This window comes from Meles meles, chromosome X, assembly GCF_922984935.1.
Source record: "Meles meles chromosome X, mMelMel3.1 paternal haplotype, whole genome shotgun sequence".
NCBI classification, from domain to species: Eukaryota; Metazoa; Chordata; class Mammalia; order Carnivora; family Mustelidae; genus Meles; species Meles meles.
Genome location: NC_060087.1, coordinates 18028511 through 18051392, shown reverse-complemented (window position 1 = coordinate 18051392; position 22882 = coordinate 18028511). Strand labels below are relative to the sequence as shown.

At 41.3% G+C, this 22882-nt stretch overlaps 1 protein-coding gene across 10 annotated transcripts in view; it reads right to left on the bottom strand.

The window, feature by feature from the left end:
• The window catches only part of PHEX (phosphate regulating endopeptidase homolog X-linked), a 221876-nt gene that overhangs the window by 168768 nt on the left and 30226 nt on the right, over positions 1-22882 (bottom strand). For 9 of the 10 annotated variants that reach the window (XR_006816898.1, XR_006816899.1, XR_006816901.1 and 6 more), the window contains 2 exons: positions 6671-6757; positions 5393-5619 (listed from right to left, as the gene is read on the bottom strand). Coding sequence is in view for 6 of the 10 variants with exons in the window: in XM_045996132.1 (XP_045852088.1) it covers positions 5393-5619; positions 6671-6757 (314 nt within the window). In the remaining 4 variants the exon portion in view is untranslated. Of the gene's footprint in view, positions 1-5392; positions 5620-6670; positions 6758-6958; positions 7057-22882 lie in introns of those variants that run through there. The other variant, XM_045996138.1, reaches the window with a different exon arrangement.

The window sequence follows — 22882 nt, the reverse complement described above, 5'->3', positions numbered from 1 at the left end:
ATATGCAGCCAAGAATTCTATATCCAGCTAGGCTGTCACTGAAAATAGAAGGAGAAATAAAAAGCTTCCAGGACAAACAAAAACTAAAACAATTTGTAAGCACCAAACCAGCCCTACAGGAAATATTGAAAGGGGTCCTCTAAGTAAAGAGGGAGCCTAAAAGTAACAGACCAGAAAGGAACAGAGACAATGTACAGTAACAGTCCCATTAGAGGCAATACAATGGCACTAAATTCATATCTTTCAATAGTTAGTCTGAATGTAAATGGGCTACATGCTCCAAACAAAAGACACAGGGTATCAAAATGGATTAAAAAAAAAAAAAGACCAGGGCACCTGGGTGGCTCAGTGGGTTAAAGCCTCCACCTTCAGCTCAGGTCATGATCCCAGGGTCCTAGGATCGAGCCCTGCATCAGGCTCCCTGATCAGCAGGGAGCCTGCTTCCCCCTCTCTCTCTGCCTGCCTCTGCCTACTTGTGATATCTCTCTGTCAAATAAATAAATAAAGTCTCTAAAAACAAACAAACAAAAACAAAACCCATTGATATCCTTAGGCAAGAAACTAATTTTAGACCCAAAGACACCTCTAGATTTAAAGTGAGGGGATAGAAAACAATTTACCATGCTAATGGACATCAAAAGAAAGCTGGGGTGGCAATCCTTAAAACAGACAAATTAGATTTTAAACCAAAGACTATAATAAGAGATGAGGAAGGACACTATATCATACTTAAAGGGTCTATCCAACAAGAAGATCTAACAATTTTAAATATCTATGCCCCTAACACAGGAGCCTCATTATATTAATATATAATAATATATACTAATATCTATAAAACAATTAATACCAAAATCAAAGAAACACATCAACAATCATACAATAATAGTACAGGACTTCAACACCCTACTCACAGCAAAGAACAGATAATCTAAGCAGAAGATCAACAAGGAAATAAAGGCTTTCAATGACACACTGGACCGGATGGACATCACAGATACATTCAGAACATTCCATCTCAAAGCAACAGAATACACATTCCTCTCGAATGCACATGGAACGTTCTCCAGTATAGATCACATCCTGAGTCACAAAGTAGATCTCAACTGGTACCAAAAGATTGGGATCATTCCCTGTGTATTTTCCACAAGAGGAAAGTTGGAAAGAACAGAAATGCATGGAGGCTAAAGAGCATCCTACTAAAGAATGAATGGGTCAACCAGGAATTACAGAAGAATTTAAAATTTCATGGAAACAAATGAAAATGAAAACACAACTGTTCAAAATCTTTGGGATGCAACAAAGGTAATCCTGAGAGGAAAGTGTATAGCAATACAAGCCCTTCTCGGGAAATAAGAAAGGTCTCAAATGTACAACCTAACCCTACACCTAAAGGAGTTGGAGAAAGAACAGCAAATAAAACCTAACCCAGCAAGAGAAGAGAAATAATAAAGATCAGAGCAGAAATCAATGAAATAGAAACCAAAAGAACAGTAGAACAGATAAATGAAACTAGGAGCTGGTTCTTTGAAAGATTAGTAAGACTGATAACCCCCTGGCCAGACTTATCAAAAAGAAAAGAAAAAGGACCCAAATTAATAAGATCAAGAATGAAAGAGGAGAGATCACAACCAACACCAAAGAAATACAAACAATTATAACAACATATTGTGAGCAACTATATGCCAGCAAATTTGACAATCTGGAAGAAATGGATGCATTCCTAGAGACATATGAAATACCAAAACTGAGCCAGGATGAAATAAAAGACCTGAATAGACCCATAACCAGTAAGGAGACTGAAGCAGTCATCAAAAATATCCCTAGGCCAAGAGCCCTAGGCCAGACAGCTTCCCAGGGGAATTCTACCAAACATTTAAAGAAGAATTAACACCTATTCACCTGAAACTGCTCCAAAAAACAGAAATGGAAGGAAAACTTCCAAACACATTTATTGTGGCCAGTATTACCTTGATTCCAGAATCAGACAAAGACCCTATCAAAAAGGAGAATTACAGACCAATATCCATGATGAACATGGATTCAAAAATTCTCACCAAAATACTAGCCAATAGGATCCAACAGTACAGTAAAAGGATTATTCACCATGACCAAGTAGAATTTACTCCTGGGCTGCAAGGTTGGTTCAACATCCGCAAATCAATCAAGTGATACAATACATGAATAAAAGAAAGAACAAGAACCATATGATACTCTCAATAGATACTGAAAAAGCATTTGGAAAGTACATCATCCTTTCTTGATCAAAGCTCTTCACAGTGTAGGGATAGAGGGTACATACCTCAATATCACAAAAGCCAGTTGTTCGTCTCTATGAAAAACCCACAGCAAATATCATTCTCAATGGGGAAAAACTGAGAGCTCTTTCCCTAAAGTCAGGAACACGGCAGTGCTATCCACTATCACCACTGCTATTCAACACAGGACTAGAAGTCCTAGCTTCAGCAATCAAACAACAGAAGAAATAAAAGGCATCCAAATCAGCAAAGAAGAAGTCAAACTCTCACTCTTTGCAGATGATATGATACTATATGTGGAAAACCCAAAAGACTCCCCTCCAAAACTGCTATAACTCATACAGGAATTCAGAAAAGTTTCAGGATATAAAATCCATGCACAGAAATCAGTTGCATTTCTATATACCCACAATAAGACAGAAGAAAGAGAAATTAAGTAATTGATCCCATTTATAATTGCACCCAAAACCTAGGAGTAAATCTAACCAAAAGGCAAAGAATCTGTACTCAGAAAACTATAGAATAGTCGTGAAAGAAATTGAGGAAGACACAAAGAAATGGAAAAACTTTCCATGCTCATGGATTGGAAGAACAAATATTGTGAAAATGTCTATGTTACCTGGAGCAATCTACACATTTATTACAATCCCTATCAAAATATCACCAATTTTTTCAAAGACACGGAACAAACAATCCTTAAACTTATATGGAACCAGAAAAGACCCTGAATAGCCAGAGGAATGTTGAAAAAGAAAGCCAAAGTTGGCAGCATCACAATTCCAGACTTCAAGCTCTATTACAAAGCTGTCATCATCAAGACAGTATGGTACTGGCACAAAAATGGACACATAGATCAATGGAACAGAATAGAGAGCCCAGAAATGGACCCTCAACTCTATGGTCAACTAATCTTTTACAGCATAGGAAAGAATGTTCAATGGAAAAAAGACAGGCTTTCAACAAATGGTGTTGGGAAAACTGGACATCCACATGCAGAAGAATGAAACTGGACCATTTCCTTATACCAGACACGAAAACAGACTCAAAATGGATGAAAGACCTCAATGTGAGACAAGAATCCATCAAAAATCCTTGAGGACAACACAGGCAGCAACCTCTTCTATCTCAGCTGTAGCAAGTTCTTCCTAGAAATATCGCCAAAGGCAAGGCAAGCAAGGACAAAAATGAGCTATTAGGACTTCATCAAGATCAAAAGATTTTGCACAGCAAGGCAAACAGTCAACAAAACTAAAAGACAACTGACAGATGGGAGAAGATATTTGTAAATGACGTATCAGATAAAGGGCTAGTATCCAAAGTCTATAAAGAACTTATCAAACTCAACACCCAAAGAACAAATAAACCAGTCAAGAAATGGGCAGAAGACATGAACAGACATTTCTGCAAACAAGACATCCAAATGGCCAATAGACAAATGAAAAAGTGCTCAACATCACTCACCATCAGGGAAATACAAATTAAAACCACAGTGAAATACTACCTCACACCAATCAGAATGGCTAAAATTAACAAGTCAGGAAACGAGAGATGCTGGCAAGTCAGGAAATGACAGATGTTGGCAAGGATGCGGAGAAAGGGAACCCTCCTATACTCATGGTGGGAATGCAAGCTGGTGCAGCCACTCTGGAAAACAGTATGGAGGTTCCTCAAAAAGTTGAAAATAGAGCTACCCTATGACCCAGCAATCACACTACTGGGTATTTACCCTAAAAATACAGATGTAGTAATCTGAAGGGGCACGTACACCTGAATGTTTATAGCAGCAATGTTCACAATAGCCAAACTACGGAAAGAACCTAGATGTCCATCAACAGATGAATGGATAAAGAAGGTGTGGTATATATATTCAATGGAATACTATGCACCTATCAAAAAAAACCAAATCCTTCCATTTGCAACAATGTGGATGGAACTAGAGAGTATTGTGCTAACCAAAATAAGTCTATCAGAGAAAGACAATTATCATATGCTATCTCTAATATGAGGAATTTGAGAGGCAGGGCAGGGGGCTGTGGGGGATAGGAAAGGAAAAACATGAAACAAGATGGGACCAGGGAGGAAGACAAACCATAAGAAACTCTTAATCCCAGGAAACAAACTGACAGTTGCTGGGGGGTAGGAGGGGAAGGACAGGGTGGCTGGGTGATGGACACTGGAGAGGGTGTGTGCTATGATGAATACTGTGAATTGTGTAAGACTGATGATTCACAGATCTGTACCTCTGAAACAAATAATACATTATATGTTAATAAAATAAAATAAATTTTAAAAAATAAAAAATAAAAGTTGACTTATAGCAGAAGAGGGTAATATACTCCTTAACAGTTTTATACTTCTACGACTTGATCATCAATATATCACTAATATTTGATGGTTTGACAAAGGACAGAACTGGGAGGGGAAAAAATAGTGATTCAATAAAGTTTTCATTATTAGTCAGAGAAACTGTAGAAGTGGGGTACCTGGGTGGCTCAGTTGGTTGAGCATTTGCCTTTGGCTCAGGTCATAATCCCTGAGTCCCAGGATCAAGATCCACATCAGGCTCCCTGCTCAGCAAGGTGTCTGATTCTCCCTCTGCCTCTGGCCCTCCCCTCGCTCCTTCTCTCTCTCACTCATTCTCTCGAATAATTAAGTTTTTAAAAATCTTAAAAGGAAAAAAGTAACTATGGAAGCAAAAAACAGAGTAGGATCAAGACACAAAACAATTTTAAGAAATGTATTTGAATCCTTGCCAAGCTGTGTCATTGATGAATCTTTCAGTATTATTCCTCTGCCAGGGGAATGAGGAGGTGTAGGGAAGAGCAGAGCTCAGAGAGTCTTTGTAGCTTGCTCCCCACTGGAATTTAGGGACCCCACAATGCTCAGAGTAGATATTTGAGGACCAGGTCAGAGATGACTTAAACTCACCCACCAGCTTCCTGAAAGGCTGACAAAATTGGTTTGTTCATGATTTACACGAAGAAAATCTGGGAGGAAGGAATATTCTAGATCCCACAGTTTAACAGAATTTTTATCCTCTTATTTCACTAAGGTAGGATGAGTCTCTCTCCCCAGAAAGACACTCCAAAAGGCTGACCTTGGACTGAATAAACAGAATGAACAAATCCTCACTATACCTTCAAAATGTGCTCGTTGGACACCTTGTCATCAGGGGACACATACAACCGGATGAACACAGAATTGCTGTATTGACCACGAAACGTTGCAAGGGTATGCAAGAGACTGAACTTCCTCTCTGACCAAATTCCTTCGGGACCAATGTTAGATTCAAGCACAGGCCAGCGGAAAGGGGAATGTCGCAGGATGTGCAGCAATGGTTTGGCATCTGCTTTTTCGATCGCTTCTGAAAGGGAGCAAATACAAAGAAAGAGTTAGAATTGCAGACTGTATCACCAAACTAGAATGCAAGTGCATCTTCTCAAAAGAAAATTCCCCATAAGACCCCAACTTCACATTTCACCTGTTAGGGGACTGAGCAGGACCACAGAGACAGAACTACCTATGGCTCACACTTCAATGTGACTGCCTGAACTAGGTATTCTTGCCAGGACAGCGGACTACAGAAGCTGCTGGATATTCCCAACAAGAAAAGATGGGCTTGTTACAGCCCAATGAGTGATAGTAGGCTGAGGATACTCCGCAAGATGAAGGAACAATCCTAAGTAAAGGAAACCATTCAGTATAACCAACCACTCCCCAATGCACGTGAATGAATGTTTCCAGACTCTTTGGCCACCTATTATCACACTCTTCTAGCTCACCAAATAATATCCCAAATTCTAAACAAGGTAACACACTTCCCACAGGCACTGGCTTCTTCCTACAGTGGTCTTGAAGAAGCACACCAGATAAAATGGCAAGTGTTAACCTTAACCCCAATCAGACCCAAGATGCCAAGACAGGCCCAAGACACCCACCTAAGATGTCTGTTAGGCTGATGGAGAAGCGGAAGGAGCCTGGCCCACCTGGGAATCGGGATTTTCCTAGGCCTAGGTAAGCTTCTGTGGGATATAGCAACACTCCCAAATGCCCTCTCTCCCAGGCTCCTTCTCACACCAGACAGGGCCTCTGGATTCTCATTTCTGCACCACATATGGTAGGGTTTGCCCTCCTGACCCTACCCAAGTTTCTCATGGAGGAACTGCTACATAAGGAATCCAAGCCAAAGAAATAAAATTATTTTCTTATTTTCTCTATCAAGCCAGCAATAGAACATTAAGACAAGAAGAGTCAAGATTCAGTCTTTGAGAATTGTTCCTTTCCTCAAACAACACTTTTAAACATTAATCGAAATCTTAGTAGTTCTCGTTTTCCTTAAAGAACATCTTTAAGCATTAATAGACTCTCTGAAGGATAGGGTGTTAAATATTTCAGTTATTTTCTTTATTACTCACTCTCATTCATGCAAGATGAATAAAGGATTTTGGCTTTCTGTATGGCTTCGGTGTCCCGCCTTCTACTGATAGATTTCTCCAAAAGGGCTGGGAAGGTTAAGAAAGGATTCATTAGTATCCGCCCACAAATGGTGCAACTTAGAGGTCATTCCATAACCACAGTCCCGGCCTCCGGAAAATTAAATGTAAAGACAGACAACCCTGGAAAAGACACATCTATAAAAGATATACAGACAGCATGACCGAGTCCAAATTGCTTGAGGTTCAAATAAAAAAAAAAAAGTTAACCTTCTCTCTTCCCAGGTTCTCTTAATTCAGAGAAACCTGAAGTTCAATTTCTGACTCAGACTGGACCTGCTGCAGGGATTAACATTTTTGCCACCTACATAAAAAGAAACAGAATTCATTTATTCAAGAACCAAAAATAACTGAATTCTGTTCTTTGTTTCTGCACCGAGTAATATTCTCAAAGGAGGCAATTTCATCAGGGTCGGGTTTCTTAAGATTTCCTCATAGCCCAGCCTCTCCAAGAGGTCACCTGGAAGAAATTGCCCATTAGAAGTTTTATTCGATGTTGCATAAACATGCTGTGGACATGGGAGACGTTGTTTAGACAGGGAATGGAGAGGCGAGATTGGAAAGCCTACCGAAATTGCCTGAAAGCTTGTCCATTTCCCCATGCAGAGTCCTGGCCATTGAAATGAGGTCGTGTGTATAAAATGGCTGTCAGCGTAGACATGAGCCCACCCAGAAAATGATGTGCACTTTATAACATCACTGATGCTCTTGTTTGAAGGTGGAAACTGGCAGCTGTCATGATGAAGGGGAGAAGGAGGGAAAAGGCAAGACTCAATAAAAACTGCCCCCCCCCCCCCCCGCCAAAACACACTTTGGATGTACCGGCGAGTACTCATTGACTTACATGGAGCCAAGATGAAGCATCCCCAAGCAGTACCGTGGCACTGCCTACATCGAGCTGTGTCAGCCTGCTGCTGTCAAGGTATTTGGACTTTATTTCTGAAACAACCCAGCTGCCTCCCAACGATGGCACAACAGATGCCCCCATAGTACTCTCAAGAGCTTCAAGATACAATGGAGAGTGCTGATCCAATTAATAATTACATATTCCCTGAAGAGGAATCTCCACTTCTAAACTAGAAGCTCTACCTTTCCAAACAAAAAAACGCAATCCAGAGCTCCTGTCCTGTTTTTTATGAGCACCTGAACATCAAACAAGCCCAACGAACTCCACAGAGTCAAATAAAATAAATTGAGTTGGATGTGGGTGTTTTCAACTGTTTCGACTTGTTTGGTGTTTCTTTCTTATGTATTATCACAGCAATAAAAGCAGGATAACTAGCCCCAAGGATCAAGAAGGAAGATTGTTTTCTTTTTTCAATAAACACAAAGCTCTAAAACCATACTCACATACATTTCTATTCAAATTAGATCAGGTGCCTTTCCACTGTATTACTCCCACAGTCGTTGGGACTGTTGGAGAGACACATTTGGAAGTAAATAATCCAAATTCCATTTAGGGATGTGATGTTCTTCTGATGCTATAAACACTCCTCAGATTGTAAACAACAATACCCTGAGGACCAAAAACAAGCCATGGGAGCAAAAGAACTCAAAGTAGTACGTATGTACCTGAGTATGCACCCAAGGCAGGCTGTGTATGACAAGAAGGTAAAAAGAGGACATGCAATGCTAAGTAGGGCATTCCCAAAACCCTAAATACACATGAAAATCAATAATTTTTGGCACATCCCAGGGATTCCGTGGGTTCAGTTTCAGATTACTGCAAAAAAGTGCATATTGCAATAAAGTGAGTCAAATTAATTTTCTGGCTTCCCAGTGCATATAAAAGTCATGTTTACACTGTAACAGCAGATGATTAAATGTGCAATAGCACCATGTCTAAAAAATAAACAATGTAATACCTTAATTTTAAAAAATACTTCATTGCTACAAAATGCTAACCATCATCTGAGTTTTCAACACGTTACATTCTTTTTTGCTGGTGGAGGGTTTTGCCTAGATGTGGATGGCTGCTGACCGATCAGACTGGAGCTTGCTGAAGGTTGGGGTGGCTGTGGTAGTTTCTTAAAATAAGACAACAGTGAGGGGCGCCTGGGTGGCTCAGTGGGTTAAAGCCTCTGCCTTTCGCTCAGGTCATGATCCCAGAGTCCTGGGATCGAGCCCCGCATCGGGCTCTCTGCTTGGCAGGGAGCCTGCTTCCTCCTCTCTCTCTCTCTGCCTGCCTCTCTCCCTACTTGTGATCTCTGTCAAATAAATAAAATCTTTAAAAAAAAAAAAAAGACAACAGTGAAGTTTGCCCCATAGATTGGCACTTCCTCTCACAAACTATTTCTCTGTAGCGTAAGATGCTGCTTGATGGCATTTTACCCACAGAACAACTTCTTTCAAAACTAGAGTCAAGACGCTCCCTGGTGGTTTAGTGGTTAGGATTTGGCGCTCTCTCAAAACTACAGTCAATCCTCTAAAACCCTGCCACCACGTTATTAACTCAGTTTATGTAATTTTCTAAATCCTTGGTTGTCATTTCAGACTTCACAGTGTCTTTGCCAGGAGTAGATTCCATCTCAAGAAGCCACTTTCTCAGGGTGCATGGGTGGCACAGTCAGTTAACCACTCTTGGTTTCAGCTCAGGACATGATCTCAGTGTCGTGAGATCGAGCCCCGCATTGGGCTCTGCATTCAGCAGGGAGTCTGCTTGAGATTTTTCCTCCCTCTCCCTCGTCCCCTCCCACTCATGCTCTCTCTCTCTCTCAAATCAATTAATTCATTTTTTAAAAAGATGAAACCACTTTCTCCGTTCATCTATAAGAAAAAAACTCCCCATCCATTTAAGTTTGATCATGACATGACAGCAATTCGGTCACACCGTCACTTTCCACTTCTGGTTCCAGTTCTCCTGCTATTTCCACCACATTTGAAATTACTTCCTCCCCTGAAGTCTTGAACCCCTCGAAGGCATTCATGAGGGATGGAATCAGCTTCTTCCAGACTCCTATGAGTGTTGGTATCTTGACTTGTTCACAGGTATCACACATGTTCTTAATGTCATCTAGAACAGTGAATCCTTTCCAGGAGGTTTCCTATTTGCTGTCCCCAGAGCCATCACAGGAATCACTACCTGTGGCAGCTATAGCCTTGTGAAACCTATTTCTTAAATAATAAAACTTGAAAGTGAAAATGACGCCTTGATCTATGGGCTGCAGAGTGGGTGTTGTGTTAGCAGGCATGAAAGCAACATGAATCTCACATTTCCATCAGAGCTCCTGGGTGACTAGGTACACTGCCAATGAGCAGTCCTAAGTTTTTTCTGAGCTAACAGAACTCAATAGTGGGTTTAAAATACCCACTAAACTACGTGTGAACAGATGAGCTGTCATCCAGGCTCTGCTGTTCCGTTGAGAGCACAAGCAGGGTAGACGTAGCATAACCCTTAAGGGCTATGAATGGTCGGAATGGTCAGTAAGGGCAGGCTTCAACTTAAAGTCACCGGGGCTGCCTCGGCCCCCTAAGAACAATAGAGCCTGTCCTTTGAAGCCTTGAAGCCAGGCACCGGCTTCTCCTCTCTAGCTATTAAAGTCCTAAATGGCTGCTTCTTCTAAATAAGGCTGTTCCATCTACACTGGAAATGCGTTGTGTAGAGTGTAGTCATCTTCCTGAATCATCTTAGCTAGATCTTCTGGAGAACTTGGATACCTGGGTAACTGGAAAACACTGCTTCACCTTCTACCAGGGAGAGAGCGTCTTTCCTTCAACTTCATGCATCCACTTCTGCCAGTTTCCAACTTTGCTCCTGCAGCTTCCTCACCTTTTCTCAGCCTCCACATAATTCAAGAGAGTTAGGGCCTTGCTCCGCATTAGGCTCTGACCTACGGGGACGTATACCATGGCTGGCTTGTCTTCTGTGCAGACCACTGCAACTTCCTCCAGATCAGCAAGAAGTCCGTTTTGCTCTCTTGTTATTCGTGTGCTCACTGGAGGAGCACTTTTAATCTCCTTCAACAATGTTTCCTTTGCATTCACAACTGGGCGACCATTCAGTGCCAGAGTCCGAGCTTTTAACAGTATCTTCCTCACTAGGCTTAATCATTTCTAGCTTTGATTTAAAGTAAGAGATGGGTGAATCTTCATTTCACTTGAACACTTACAGGCCACTGTAGGGTTATTAATTGGCCTGATTTCAATATTGTTGTGTCTCGGAACAGGGAGGCCTGAGGAGAGGAAGCAAGATGGGCAAAGCCAGTTGGAAGAGAAGCCAGAAGGCACTCAACATTTATCAATTAAGTCTGACATCTTCTATGGTTCGTGGGGCCCCAAAATAATTACAATGATAACATCAAAGCTCACTGATCACAGATCACCGTAACAAATATAAGAGTAATGAACAGGTGTGAAATATTCTAAGAATTACCAAAACATGACATGGAGACATAATGCGAGCAAACGCTATTGGAGAAAATGGCGCCAAATAGATTTGCTCAATGCAGGGTCACCACAAACCGTTAGTTTGTAAAAAAAAAAAAAAAAAAAAAAAAAAGCAGTACCTGCCACCCCCAAGAAAGGGAAGTCCCATAAAGTGAGATAACCCCTGTCTGTGTCAGCATTCTGTTTTCTGTACCAGAACATGGCTTTTAAAACAAATTCAGCTATCCCAGGTTACTTGTCAAACCCCTTCCCTTCTCCTCTCGACCCCACGCCCAAGCAGGCAGGAGAGCATTGATATGCAGACAGTGATGTGGTAATCAGCTGGCAGCATCCATTTTATGTATCTCTGTATTTGAATTAGTGGTAAGAGGAATAAAGCCTGGAGAGTAATTAATGAGCAGAAAACAAAGGCTGCCTATTAAAGGCAATTACTCAGGTTATTAAACTGTCCCTAAAGTGCTGAGAAGGGCTCCTGGGTCACCCAAAAAGGGCATTCCCATCATCATCTGTGTTGTTTCTTGGACAATTTCTCAATCTTCACCCTCTTCCAGGTATTCTTAACCATGTCACAACGGAAAAGGGAAACTCCAGTTCATAAAAACGTATCATGCAACAAACCTGAGACTATAAAGTTGGTTTCAAAGTGCTTCTGATCATCAAATTCGAACAGAACACAAAAATATTATGTATTTTTTCTCATTAATCTTCATCAAATAAAATCATCGAATTCTTTAATATAATCCAAGTTCCCCATTTTTTCTGTGTATGGTTAGCATATTTTGTGTCCCATTTAAGAAACCTTTGCCTGCCCCAATCATAATAGTCTAAGTTTTTTTTACAGAATCCTTACTGTTTCACATTTAGATCTACAGTCCACATAGAATTAGTTTCTGCCCATTGCCTGACAGTCATGCCTTTGTAACACAACCCTGGCTTCATAGGATACAACTAGAGGGAGAATTTTAATGAAGAAGGTATTTTTGGTCATTGGGTCCCAAGTACTGTGACATGAAAAGTAATCTCGGTACATAAAATTGGCATCAACAATGACTAGTCTCCATTAAATCGAGTAGTCTGTGGGGTAGGGGCTGGGTCACATTCATCTTAAGCACCCACGGCCTACTGCTTGGTGTGGTTGATGCTCAGTCCACAATTGCAGAGTTGAATTCCTGAAACGGTTAAATCTAAGAGTTTTTCATCCAACAGAAATGGAACTGTAAGAAGTTGCACTTCTTTTATTATTGCTTGTTATAATCAGCAATGTCCTGATTACACACACATCCATAATCTCCTTTTCTCACATCCTAGTCTCTGTATCATACGATGAAATCCAAGATTTCATTCATTGGTTTTCATGAACACCAGGTTTTAGGATTCCTAGGTTTCATCTTACCAGTGGTCTCAGTTCAACTATGTACTTCCTGGTCTTCCATTTGGGGGTAAATACTTAGTTGGCATTCAACGTCCTTCAAGCTCAGAAGCTAAGACAGGACCACCAATCCTTCTCATTCATTTCACTTCTCCTGCTGAGACAGGCCTTTATTGGGGGCTCTGGAACAGGAGAAGAGCATTCCAAAGAAAGGCCAGACTCCTGAAGACTCAGAAGTCCCCTAGTAAGTCAAGAGCTCACAACAGTCAAATGCAGCTCAGGCCAGTCATTTGAAGTTTCTACTATATTTAGGACCTTTTCACCTAAAACCATTTTCAAAAATTTCACACGCACAAATGAGGCCAATGAGCAAACACCTCCCAAGAATCCTGGGGCTGAGCTGATGCCATTTGAAGGAGATGGCTCCAGAGCACAGAAAACTCTATCAAAACATGCTCCTTTGCGTTCTCTCTCCCCACCCCGCAACGCTGCTATGTGCCTGGGCTCCAGGGAATCCTCCGGCTACCTGCTAGGAGGCAGAGGGATGCTGAAGCTGGGGACCTGATGCGCTTAATGCAAACAGCAACTGCATCCTAAGACCTTCCCATCACACGTCATCAGTGTGAATTCTCGACCTCACGGTAGGTTATGCCAACACTTCTCCCTTAGAAGGAAGGGGGAGAGTGTCTTCTAAGTCTAATTAAAAGGAAAAAAAAAAAACAGGAAAAATCAAAACACTGACAAGTCGAATCCACATTCTAAGGGAAGTTACGTCCTTCCACACCTATGTAACAAACACAACGTTCTCTAGAAATTATGTATATATATATATATTTTTTTAAACAATTTATTTATTTATTTCACAGAGAGAAAGACAGCGAGAGAGGGAACACAAGCAGGGGCAGAAGGAGAGGAAGAAGCAGACTCCCTACGAAGCATGGAGCCCAATGCAGGGCTCAATCCCAGGACCCTGGAATCATACTTTAGCCAAAGGCAGATGCCTAACGACTGAGCCACCCAGGCACTCACAGAATTATATATATATATACATATATATACACACATACATACATATATATATACTTTAAGCCTATCTTATCATGGCTTGGTTTCTCCTTTGGTGGTACTTAAAAACCACCTTCGGATGGTCCACGGCAGACTGTCACCTCTAATCTTGCTATTTTTAGTCCTTGGTGATTTTCCAGGCTACAGACTTCAATTTGGTTTCCAAATTTCCAAATTTCCTCAGTTTATTTACCATACCAAAAAATTTCATTTTTCTAACTCACACTGCACGGGTATTAAACTCTTAGGCAGCTGGACCTGGAGACTCTAAATCAGCTTGCAAAGCCCGTTGTTATTCTCATTAAAAAATAAAATTCAAGTTAACTAAGTCACGGTCTGTGGATCCCATAGCCCTCATGTTTTCGCACGACTGGTGCGCTCAACTCTGCCCAGAGCCGGGCAAGCACGGCATCACTGGAGTCTTTCTGACACACAGAAAAGACAGGACGAACTGCTATTTCTCATTCTTCTGGGAAACTCCCACCTCCATACAGGGAGAGACACTGTCAGAATCCTTTTCTCTGTTCATTTTTTATGATCATCTTATAAATGATCCTTGTTGGCTGGCATCAGCTTCAGAAAAGAGGGCAGAGATTATTTTAGGGGCACTAAAAACCTCTATCTCATTGATCTAAATCATGGGTTACCAAATAACATAAAAATACCCCCCATTTAACACAAAAGACCTCTTTGCCCATAATGAAATCAATTTTATAAAACTGTCAGACACTACAAAAGTCTAATAGAAGGTAACTCTTTTATTATGCTCACTTGCAAGTGAATTTATAAGGATTACACTTATCAGGGTTACACTTCAAAATAATTTAAACTAAATTTTCATATTACTCTTTGACAGCATAGAATTGCAATGAATCTACCAATATGGTATTTTTAAAAGATTTTACTTATTTATTTGACAGAGATCACAAGTAGGCAGAGAGGCAGGCAGAGAAAGAGGGGGAAGCAGGTTCCTGCTGAGCAGAGAGCCTGATGTGGGGCTCGATCCGAGGACGCTGAGACCATGACCTGAGCTGAAGGCAGAGGCTTACCCCACTGGGCCACTCAAGCACCCCCCAAGCTGACACTTTAACTTATAAAAATAGCTTTCCTGAAGCTCATTAGAATAACGTCAGACCTCTCCACAGAGACCTGGCAAGCCAGGAAGGGCTGGCAAAGTATATTCAGAGTACTAAATGAGAAGAACATGCAGCCAAGAATACTCTGTCCAGCAAGACTGACATTCAAAATGGATGGAGAGATAAAGAGTTTCCAAGACCGGCAAGGCTTAAAAGACTATGCAACCACCAAGCCAACACTGCAGGAAATATTAAGGGGGGGAGGGTCCTATAAAAGAGAAAAAGTCCTAGGAATATCATTGAACAGAAATATAGAAACAATCTACAGACAGAAAGACTTCAAAGGTAACACGATGTCAATAAAAGCCTATCTCTCAATAATCACTCTCAATGTGAATGGCCTAAATGTGCCCATAAAACGACACAGGGTTGCAGACTGGATAAAACGACAGGACCAATTCATATGTTGTCTACAAGAGACCCATTTTGAACCTAAGGATACACCCAGACTGAAAGTGAAGGGATGGAGAAGCATCTTTCATGCCAATGGCCCTCAAAAGAAGGCCGGGGTAGCGATTCTCATATCAGATAAATTAGATTTTAAACTAAAGTAGTCAGAGATACAGAAGGACACTACATAATTCTTAAAGGGACTATCCACCAAGATGATCTAACAATTGTAAGTATCTACGCCCCCAAAATGGGAGCAGCCAATTACATAAGAAAACTATTAATCAAGATAAAGAGTCATATTGATATGAATACATTAATAGTAGGAGATCTTAATACGCCTCTCTCAGTAATAGACAGATCATCGAAGCAGAAAATTAATAAAGAAATAAGAGCATTGAATGAAACATTGGACCAGATGGACCTCATAGACATATACAGAACATTCCACCCTAAAACAACAGAATACTCATTCTTCTCAAGTGCACATGGAACCTTCTCCAGAATAGACCACATACTGGGTCACAAAGCAGGACTCAACCGATACCAAAAGACTGACATTATTCCCTGCATATTCTCAGATCACAATGCTTTGAAACTGGAACTCAATCACAAGGAAAAGTTCAGAAGGAACTCAAACACCTGGAAGCTAAAGACCACCTTGCTTAAGAATGCTTGGATCAACCAGGAGATCAAAGATGAACTTAAACAATTCATGGAAACCAATGAGAATGAAGACACTTCGGTCCAAAACCTATGGGATACAGCAAAGGCGGTTCTAAGGGGGAAATACATAGCCATCCAAGCCTCCCTCAAAAACACTGAAAAATCCAGAATACACCAGCTGTCTCTACACCTTAAAGAACTGCAGAATCAACAACAAATCAAACCAACTCCACATGCAAGAAGGGAAATAATCAAGATTAGAGCAGAGATCAATGAGGTAGAAACCAGAGATACAGTAGAACGTATCAATGAAACTAGAAGCTGGGTTTTTGAAAGAATCAATAAGATTGATAAACCATTGGCCACACTAATCCAAAAGAAAAGAGAGAAAGCCCAAATTAATAAAATTATGAATGAAAAGGGAGAAATCACAACTAACACCAAGGAAATAGAAACAATCATCAGAAATTATTACCAACAGTTATATGCCAATAAGTTAAGCAACCTAGATGAAATGGATGCATTCCTAGAAAACTATAAACTCCCAAAATTGAACCAGGAAGAAATTGACAACCTGAATAGACTGATATCTAGTAATGAGATTGAAGCAGTGATCAAAAACCTCCTAAAAAACAAGAGCCCAGGACCTGACGGATTCCCTGGAGAATTCTACCAAACTTTCAAAGAAGAAATAACACCAATTCCCCCTGAAGCTGTTCCAAAAAATTGAAGCAGAAGGAACACTTCCAGACTCTTTTTATGAAGCCAGCATTACCCTGATTCCCAAACCAGGCAAAGACCCTACCAAAAAGGAGAATTTCAGACCAATATCACTGATGAATATGGATGCTAAGATTCTCAACAAGATCCTAGCAAACAGGATCCAGCAGCACATTAGAAAGATTATCCACCGGGGCGCCTGGGTGGCTCAGTGGGTTAAGCCTCTGCCTTCAGCTCAGGTCATGATCTCAGGGTCCTGGGATCGAGCCCCGTATCGGGCTCTCTGCTTGGCAGGGAGCCTGCTTCCTCCCCTCTCTGGCTGCTGCTCTGCCTACTTGTAATCTCTCTCTCTCTCTGTAAAAAAGAAAAAAAAAATTTAAAAAAAAAAAAAAAGATTATCCACCATGACCAGGTGGGATTCATCCCTGGGTTACAAGGTTGGTTCAACATTCGCAAATCAATCAATGTCATAGAATAAATCAATAAGAGAAGAGAGAAGAACCACATGGTCCTCTCAATTGATGCAGAAAAAGCATTTGACAAAATCCAGCATCCGTTCCTGATGAAAACGCTTCAAAGTATAGGGATAGAGGGAACATTCCTGAACTTCATAATATCTATCTATGAAAGACCCACAGCAAATATCATCCTCAATGGGAAAAAGCTTGCAGCTTTCCCATTGAGATCAGGAACACGACAAGGATGCCCACTCTCACCACTCTTGTTCAACATAGTATTAGAAGTTCTAGCAACGGCAATCAGACAACAAAGAGAAATAAAAGGATCCAAATTGGCAAGGAAGAAGTCAAACTCTCTCTCTTCGCAGAGGACATGATTCTTTATATGGAAAACCCCAAAGACTCCACCCCCAAACTACTAGAACTCATACAGCAATTCAGTAACGTGGCAGGATACAAAGTCAATGTACAGAAATCAGTGGCTTTCTTACACACTAACAATGAAAATACAGAAAGGGAAATTAGAGAATCGATTCCATTTACTATAGCACCAAGAACCATAAGATACCTGGGAATAAACCTAACCAAAGAGATAAAGGACCTGTACTCGAGGAACTACAGAACACTCATGAAAGAAACTGAAGAAGACACAAAAAGATGGAAGACCGTTCCATGCTCTTGGATTAGAAGAATAAACATTGTTAAAATGTGTATACTGCCTAGAGCAATCTATACTTTTAATGCCATTCCGATCAAAATTCCACCGGTATTTTTCAAAGAGCTGGAGCAAATAATCCTAAAATTTGTATGCAATCAGAAGAGACCCCGAACTGCTAAGGAAATGTTGATAAATAAAAACAAAACTGGCGGCATCACGTTACCCGATTTCAAGCTTCACTATAAAGCTGTGATCACCAAGACAGCGTGGTAATGGCATAAAAACAGACACATAGACCAGTGGAACAGAGTGGAGAGCCCAGATATGGACCCTCAACTCTATGGTCAAATAATCTTCGACAAAACAGGAAAAAATATTCAATGGAAAAAAGACAGTCTCTTCAATAAATGGTGCTGGGAAAACTGGACAGCGATATGTAGAAGAATGAAACTCGACCATTCTCTTATACCGTACACAAAGATAAACTCGAAATGGATAAAAGACCTCAACGTGAGACAGGAATCCATCAGAATCCTAGAGGAGAACATAGGCAGTAACCTCTTCGATATCAGCCACAGCAACTTCTTTCAAGATATGTCTCCAAAGGCCAAGGAAACAAAAGCGAAAATGAACTTTTGGGACTTCCTCAAGATCAAAAGCTTCTGCACAGCAAAGGAAACAGTCAACAAAACAAAAAGGCAACCCACGGAATGGGAGAAGATATCTGCAAATGACAGTACAGACAAAAGGTTGATATCCAGGATCTATAAAGAACTCCTCAAACTCAACACACACAAAACAGATAATCATATCAAGAAATGGGCAGAAGATATGAACAGACACTTCTCCTATGAAGACATACAAATGGTTATCAGACGCATGAAAAAATGTTCATCATCACTAGCCATCAGGGAGATTCAAATTAAAACAACATTGAGATACCACCTGACACCAGTTAGAATGGCCAAAATTAGCAAGACAGGAAACAACGTGTGTTGGAGAGGATGTGGAGAAAGGGGATCCCTCTTACAGTGTTGGTGGGAATGCAAGTTAGTGCAGCAACTTTGGAGAACAGTGTGGAGATTCCTGAAGAAATTAAGAATAGAGCTTCCCTATGACCCTGCAATTGCACTGCTGGGTATTTACCCCAAAGATACAGATGTAGTGAAAAGAAGAGCCATCTGTACCCCAATGTTTATTGCAGCAATGGCCACGGTCACCAAACTGTGGAAAGAACCAAGATGCCCTTCAACGGACAAATGGATAAGGAAGATGTGGTACATATACACGATGGAGTATTATGCCTCCATCAGAAAGGATGAATACCCAACTTTTGTAGCAACATGGACGGGACTGGAAGAGATGATGCTGAGCGAAATAAGTCAAGCAGAGAGAGCCAAGTATCATATGGTGTCACTTATTTGTGGAGCATAACAAAGAACATGGAGGACATGGGGAGATGGAGAGGAGAAGGGAGTTGAGGGAAAGTGGAAGGGGAGATGAACCATGAGAGACTATGGACTCTGAAAAACAACCAGAGGGTTTTGAAGGGGCGAGGGGCTGGGAGGTTGAGGAACCAGGTGGTGGGTAATAGGGAGGGCACGTACTGCATGGAGCACTGGGTATGGTGCAAAAACAATGAATACTGTTATGCTGAAAATAAACAAAAAATATATTAAAAATTTTTAAAAAATAGCTTTCCTAGTTAGATAATTTGTATCTTAGCAGATAATTCAATGAAAGGCCTGTGGTGAATTTAAAGTCACTAAAATCCATCTTCATTTTTTTTCCTAGAGTAAAAACCCTAATTATTTATTTTGTCCTACCTATTTCTACCATCTTAATGTTATAAAGGAAAGACCATGTATGGTTATATTCCCCCTGCAGGGGTCCTTCCTCAGTAGTCCTGAATATCCAAGGACACAAAAGTGATAACATTCCTTTATTAAACATCTGCTCTGCATCAGGTGTATGGTACATGACCTCAGTTAGTCCCCCACAAAGCCCGGTTGTGCTATTATGACCAGGGAGACTCCCTCCTGAGGAACCTAGCCAGGTATGGGAGGCCATGGTGAGGTTAGGGCAGGACATAGTTAGCTGGTCCCGAGGGCTTTTCTTCATGTTATGTCTAGTCTAAACCAGTGGTGTCCAAACTTGAACAGGCATCAAAATCATAAAACACCGAATTCTGGGTCTTCCCCCAGAATATCTAACTCAGTGGGTCTAGGGTGTGACCCAGAAATTTGCATTTCTAACAAATTCCCAGCTAATGTCAATGCTATAGGTAGAGGGAACGCGCTCTGAGAACCAACAGCAGTGGCCAGCACTCCTTTACCTCCCCCAACTTTAAACGAGGTATAGTTGACAATTATCTCCAGTCCTTCTAGATGCCTGTGATCCCAGAACATCGCCAGCCCAGATTTCCTCCTCCCCCATTCCCCGTCCCACTCAAAGTCAAGGTTGATTGCTGATTTCCTCACTCCACAGCTTCATTTTAATTAAATGTCAACATTCTTCAAGGAGAGCACTACTTTGTTTGTTCTGGAGAGCTCTCATCATACTGGCCCATTTAAGTCTAAGTTAGTTCTTCAGTTCTGCAAAGTCCAACTTTAAAAAGTTCCTTTCTCAAAGGTGAAATGCGATAGGGGTTTAAGGCAAGGGTTGATTCACTGGTTCAAGAGCCAAAACAAACAAACAAAAAAACAAAACAAAACAAAAAACTACACAATGCCAGGAATACTTCCAAAGTGAAAAAAAATACAGGACAGCTATTTTCATCTCCAGTTTATACCAAGCCCCACAGCAAGGCAAAGAAGAGTGGGATAAATACTGCATCCCTCAAATCCTAAAAAATCTGAGCTCTAGACTTCACAATTCCTCCCTCATCTGTGAAAGCGGCATCAAAACACTGTAAACATAGGTTTAAAAACCCACTTCCCAACTAACCCCTGTTTTCACTCCCACCTTCCATGAGGAGGTAAGAGTAGCAGTGGTTCTATTCCTGGCTGTTCAAACTACACTGTGGGGTCAAGGAAGGCTGTCCTTTAAAAAAAAAAAAAAAGACTATTTATTTGAGAGAGAGAGAGAGAGAGAGAGGAGCAGAGGGAGAGAGACAAGCAGACTCTTCACTTAGCTCAGAGCCCGACATGGCGCTCGACCCCCCCCCCCGACCCTGAGACCGTGACCTGAGCTGAATTGGCCTCTTAACTGAGCCACCTAGACCATCCTTTTTAACTGAGGTTTCTAACAGTTTCTAACAGTTTCTAACAGGATTAGGAACTGGGATCTCTTCCTTCCCTTCTTTATCCCAAAGAGGGGAAGCAACAGCACCTTCAGCGTAAGTCAAAGCAGTGAAAGGGCCGGCAGGGAGACAGCAAACTTCCCTGCCCACTGCCTGCTGCCGGGGCTTCCCCAGCAGATTCTGGGGAACAGGACGTGCTTGGAGAAGTACATTCTTCAGGTCAAAGAAACCGGGGGCTACAGAGAAGAGACAATGACCCTTTACGCTACCCTGGGGAGAACACAGAGAAAAGAATATCCAGTAACACTTGGGGTTTTCTGTAACAAGGAAGACCAACTCTACCTTCATCTGGATCCCAAGCTAGAAAACAGAACAGCATGACAGGGCCTTGTGAACGGGTCTCCATACACCAACTCCCCTCTCCAAGCCATTCTCTACACGTGGCCAATGTGCTCTGGCAAAACTCATCACGCCCCTCAGTGTGATATTTACAAACAGGCTCCTGGTGCCTGAGGACAGAGGAGAAAATCTTTACACAGCCTATAGGGCCTGAAGGCTCTGGACCCTCCTTTCTCTTCAGTCTTGTCTTTTGTCCCTTTTCCCTTCTGACTCTGAGCTCCAATCACACTGGGCTACTTGGGTTTCCTCAAAGGCACCAGCTAGACAAAGCCTCCGCTCATGCAGCTCTTTCCGCCCGGGTTAAAATTGGAGACATTTGAAATGTTAGACCCATAATCTGTGGGGGACAAATTATATGGCTGGATTGGTTTGGGCAAGTCACATAATTTCCTTGACCTTCGCTTCCTCGGATGTAGGGCAAAGACAGAAATAAACAATGATGGCCAACAGCACCAAATTAGAGTGAGGAACCAGAGAGAAAACAAATGATAGGCCAAAGGAATAAAATTAGTAACAAGAAATGTTTGGGCCTTGGGGAAGTGAACTTAAGAATTCAGAACAGACAGCAGGTAGCAGTTGCTCCATTTGGAACATAACTGAAATGACCACTGGAAGAAGCAAACCTGTGAGCATACCGGCACATGCTTGCGCGTGTTTCCGAAATATCGGTTCCCAAACCGACCTCAGCTATTGGTGAAAATAAAATCCCCTTCTCATTTTCTAAATTAAAAGGTCCATCCATGCTTTAAAAATACCTCTCATTGTATAAATATGAACACCAGTGAGCCATTCCAAACAAACATTTCTTATTTGTGACAAGCTATTCTCCAACTGGCATATAATTAATTTTCCTGTTATGCGTGGTGCCTTTTTACACAAAATGTTCTCTTGACACTTCAAAGCAAATAGTCCATCATTATTAATTCATTAAGCATTCAAAGAGATGCTATTAATCACAATGAACTAATGTGGTATTAATGGCTAGGTTATTAATCTGCAATTACATGCAGATTTCCTAATAAATTCAAGTTGCCCAAGTTTTTTGAGGAGGAAGGCAAGGGAAAACAAAATGAACAAATCTTTCAGAAAACAAATTAAGGGGAAGAAATATCTCTCCCTGAATCGTGAAACAATAGACACAGACTTCCTGTTTTCTTTTTATCCTAAGAAATCTTTGTTTTTACCCAACTTGACATTTGTAAGTCACAGATTTTCATCAGAATCATACTGTGAATGGAGGAAAAACAAAACCACCCATGCCCCCAGGAGAGGTGAGTTTCCTCAGGGACATACTGTGTCCTCAGTTGTAGTAAAGCCTGGCCACTCATCACGTGGTCCCTAGACCCTCAGTGTGGGCATCACCTGAGAGCCTGTCAGAAATGCAGACCCTTGGGTCCCTTCTCAGACCCACTGAATCAGAATCTTCACTTTAACAAGATTCCCAGGTGATTCATGTACATGTTCAAGGATGGAAAGAACAGCATTACAGTCTGGCTTTGTAGCTACACATTAGAGGCAAAGAAGGAAGTGGGGGAGTTTGCTTATACACCAGTGCACAGGAAAACCTAGAAAACAGAGGAGGGAACATCATGCAAATCTCATTGAATATTGTTTAAAGCGCATAAAACAGGGGCACCTGGGTGGCT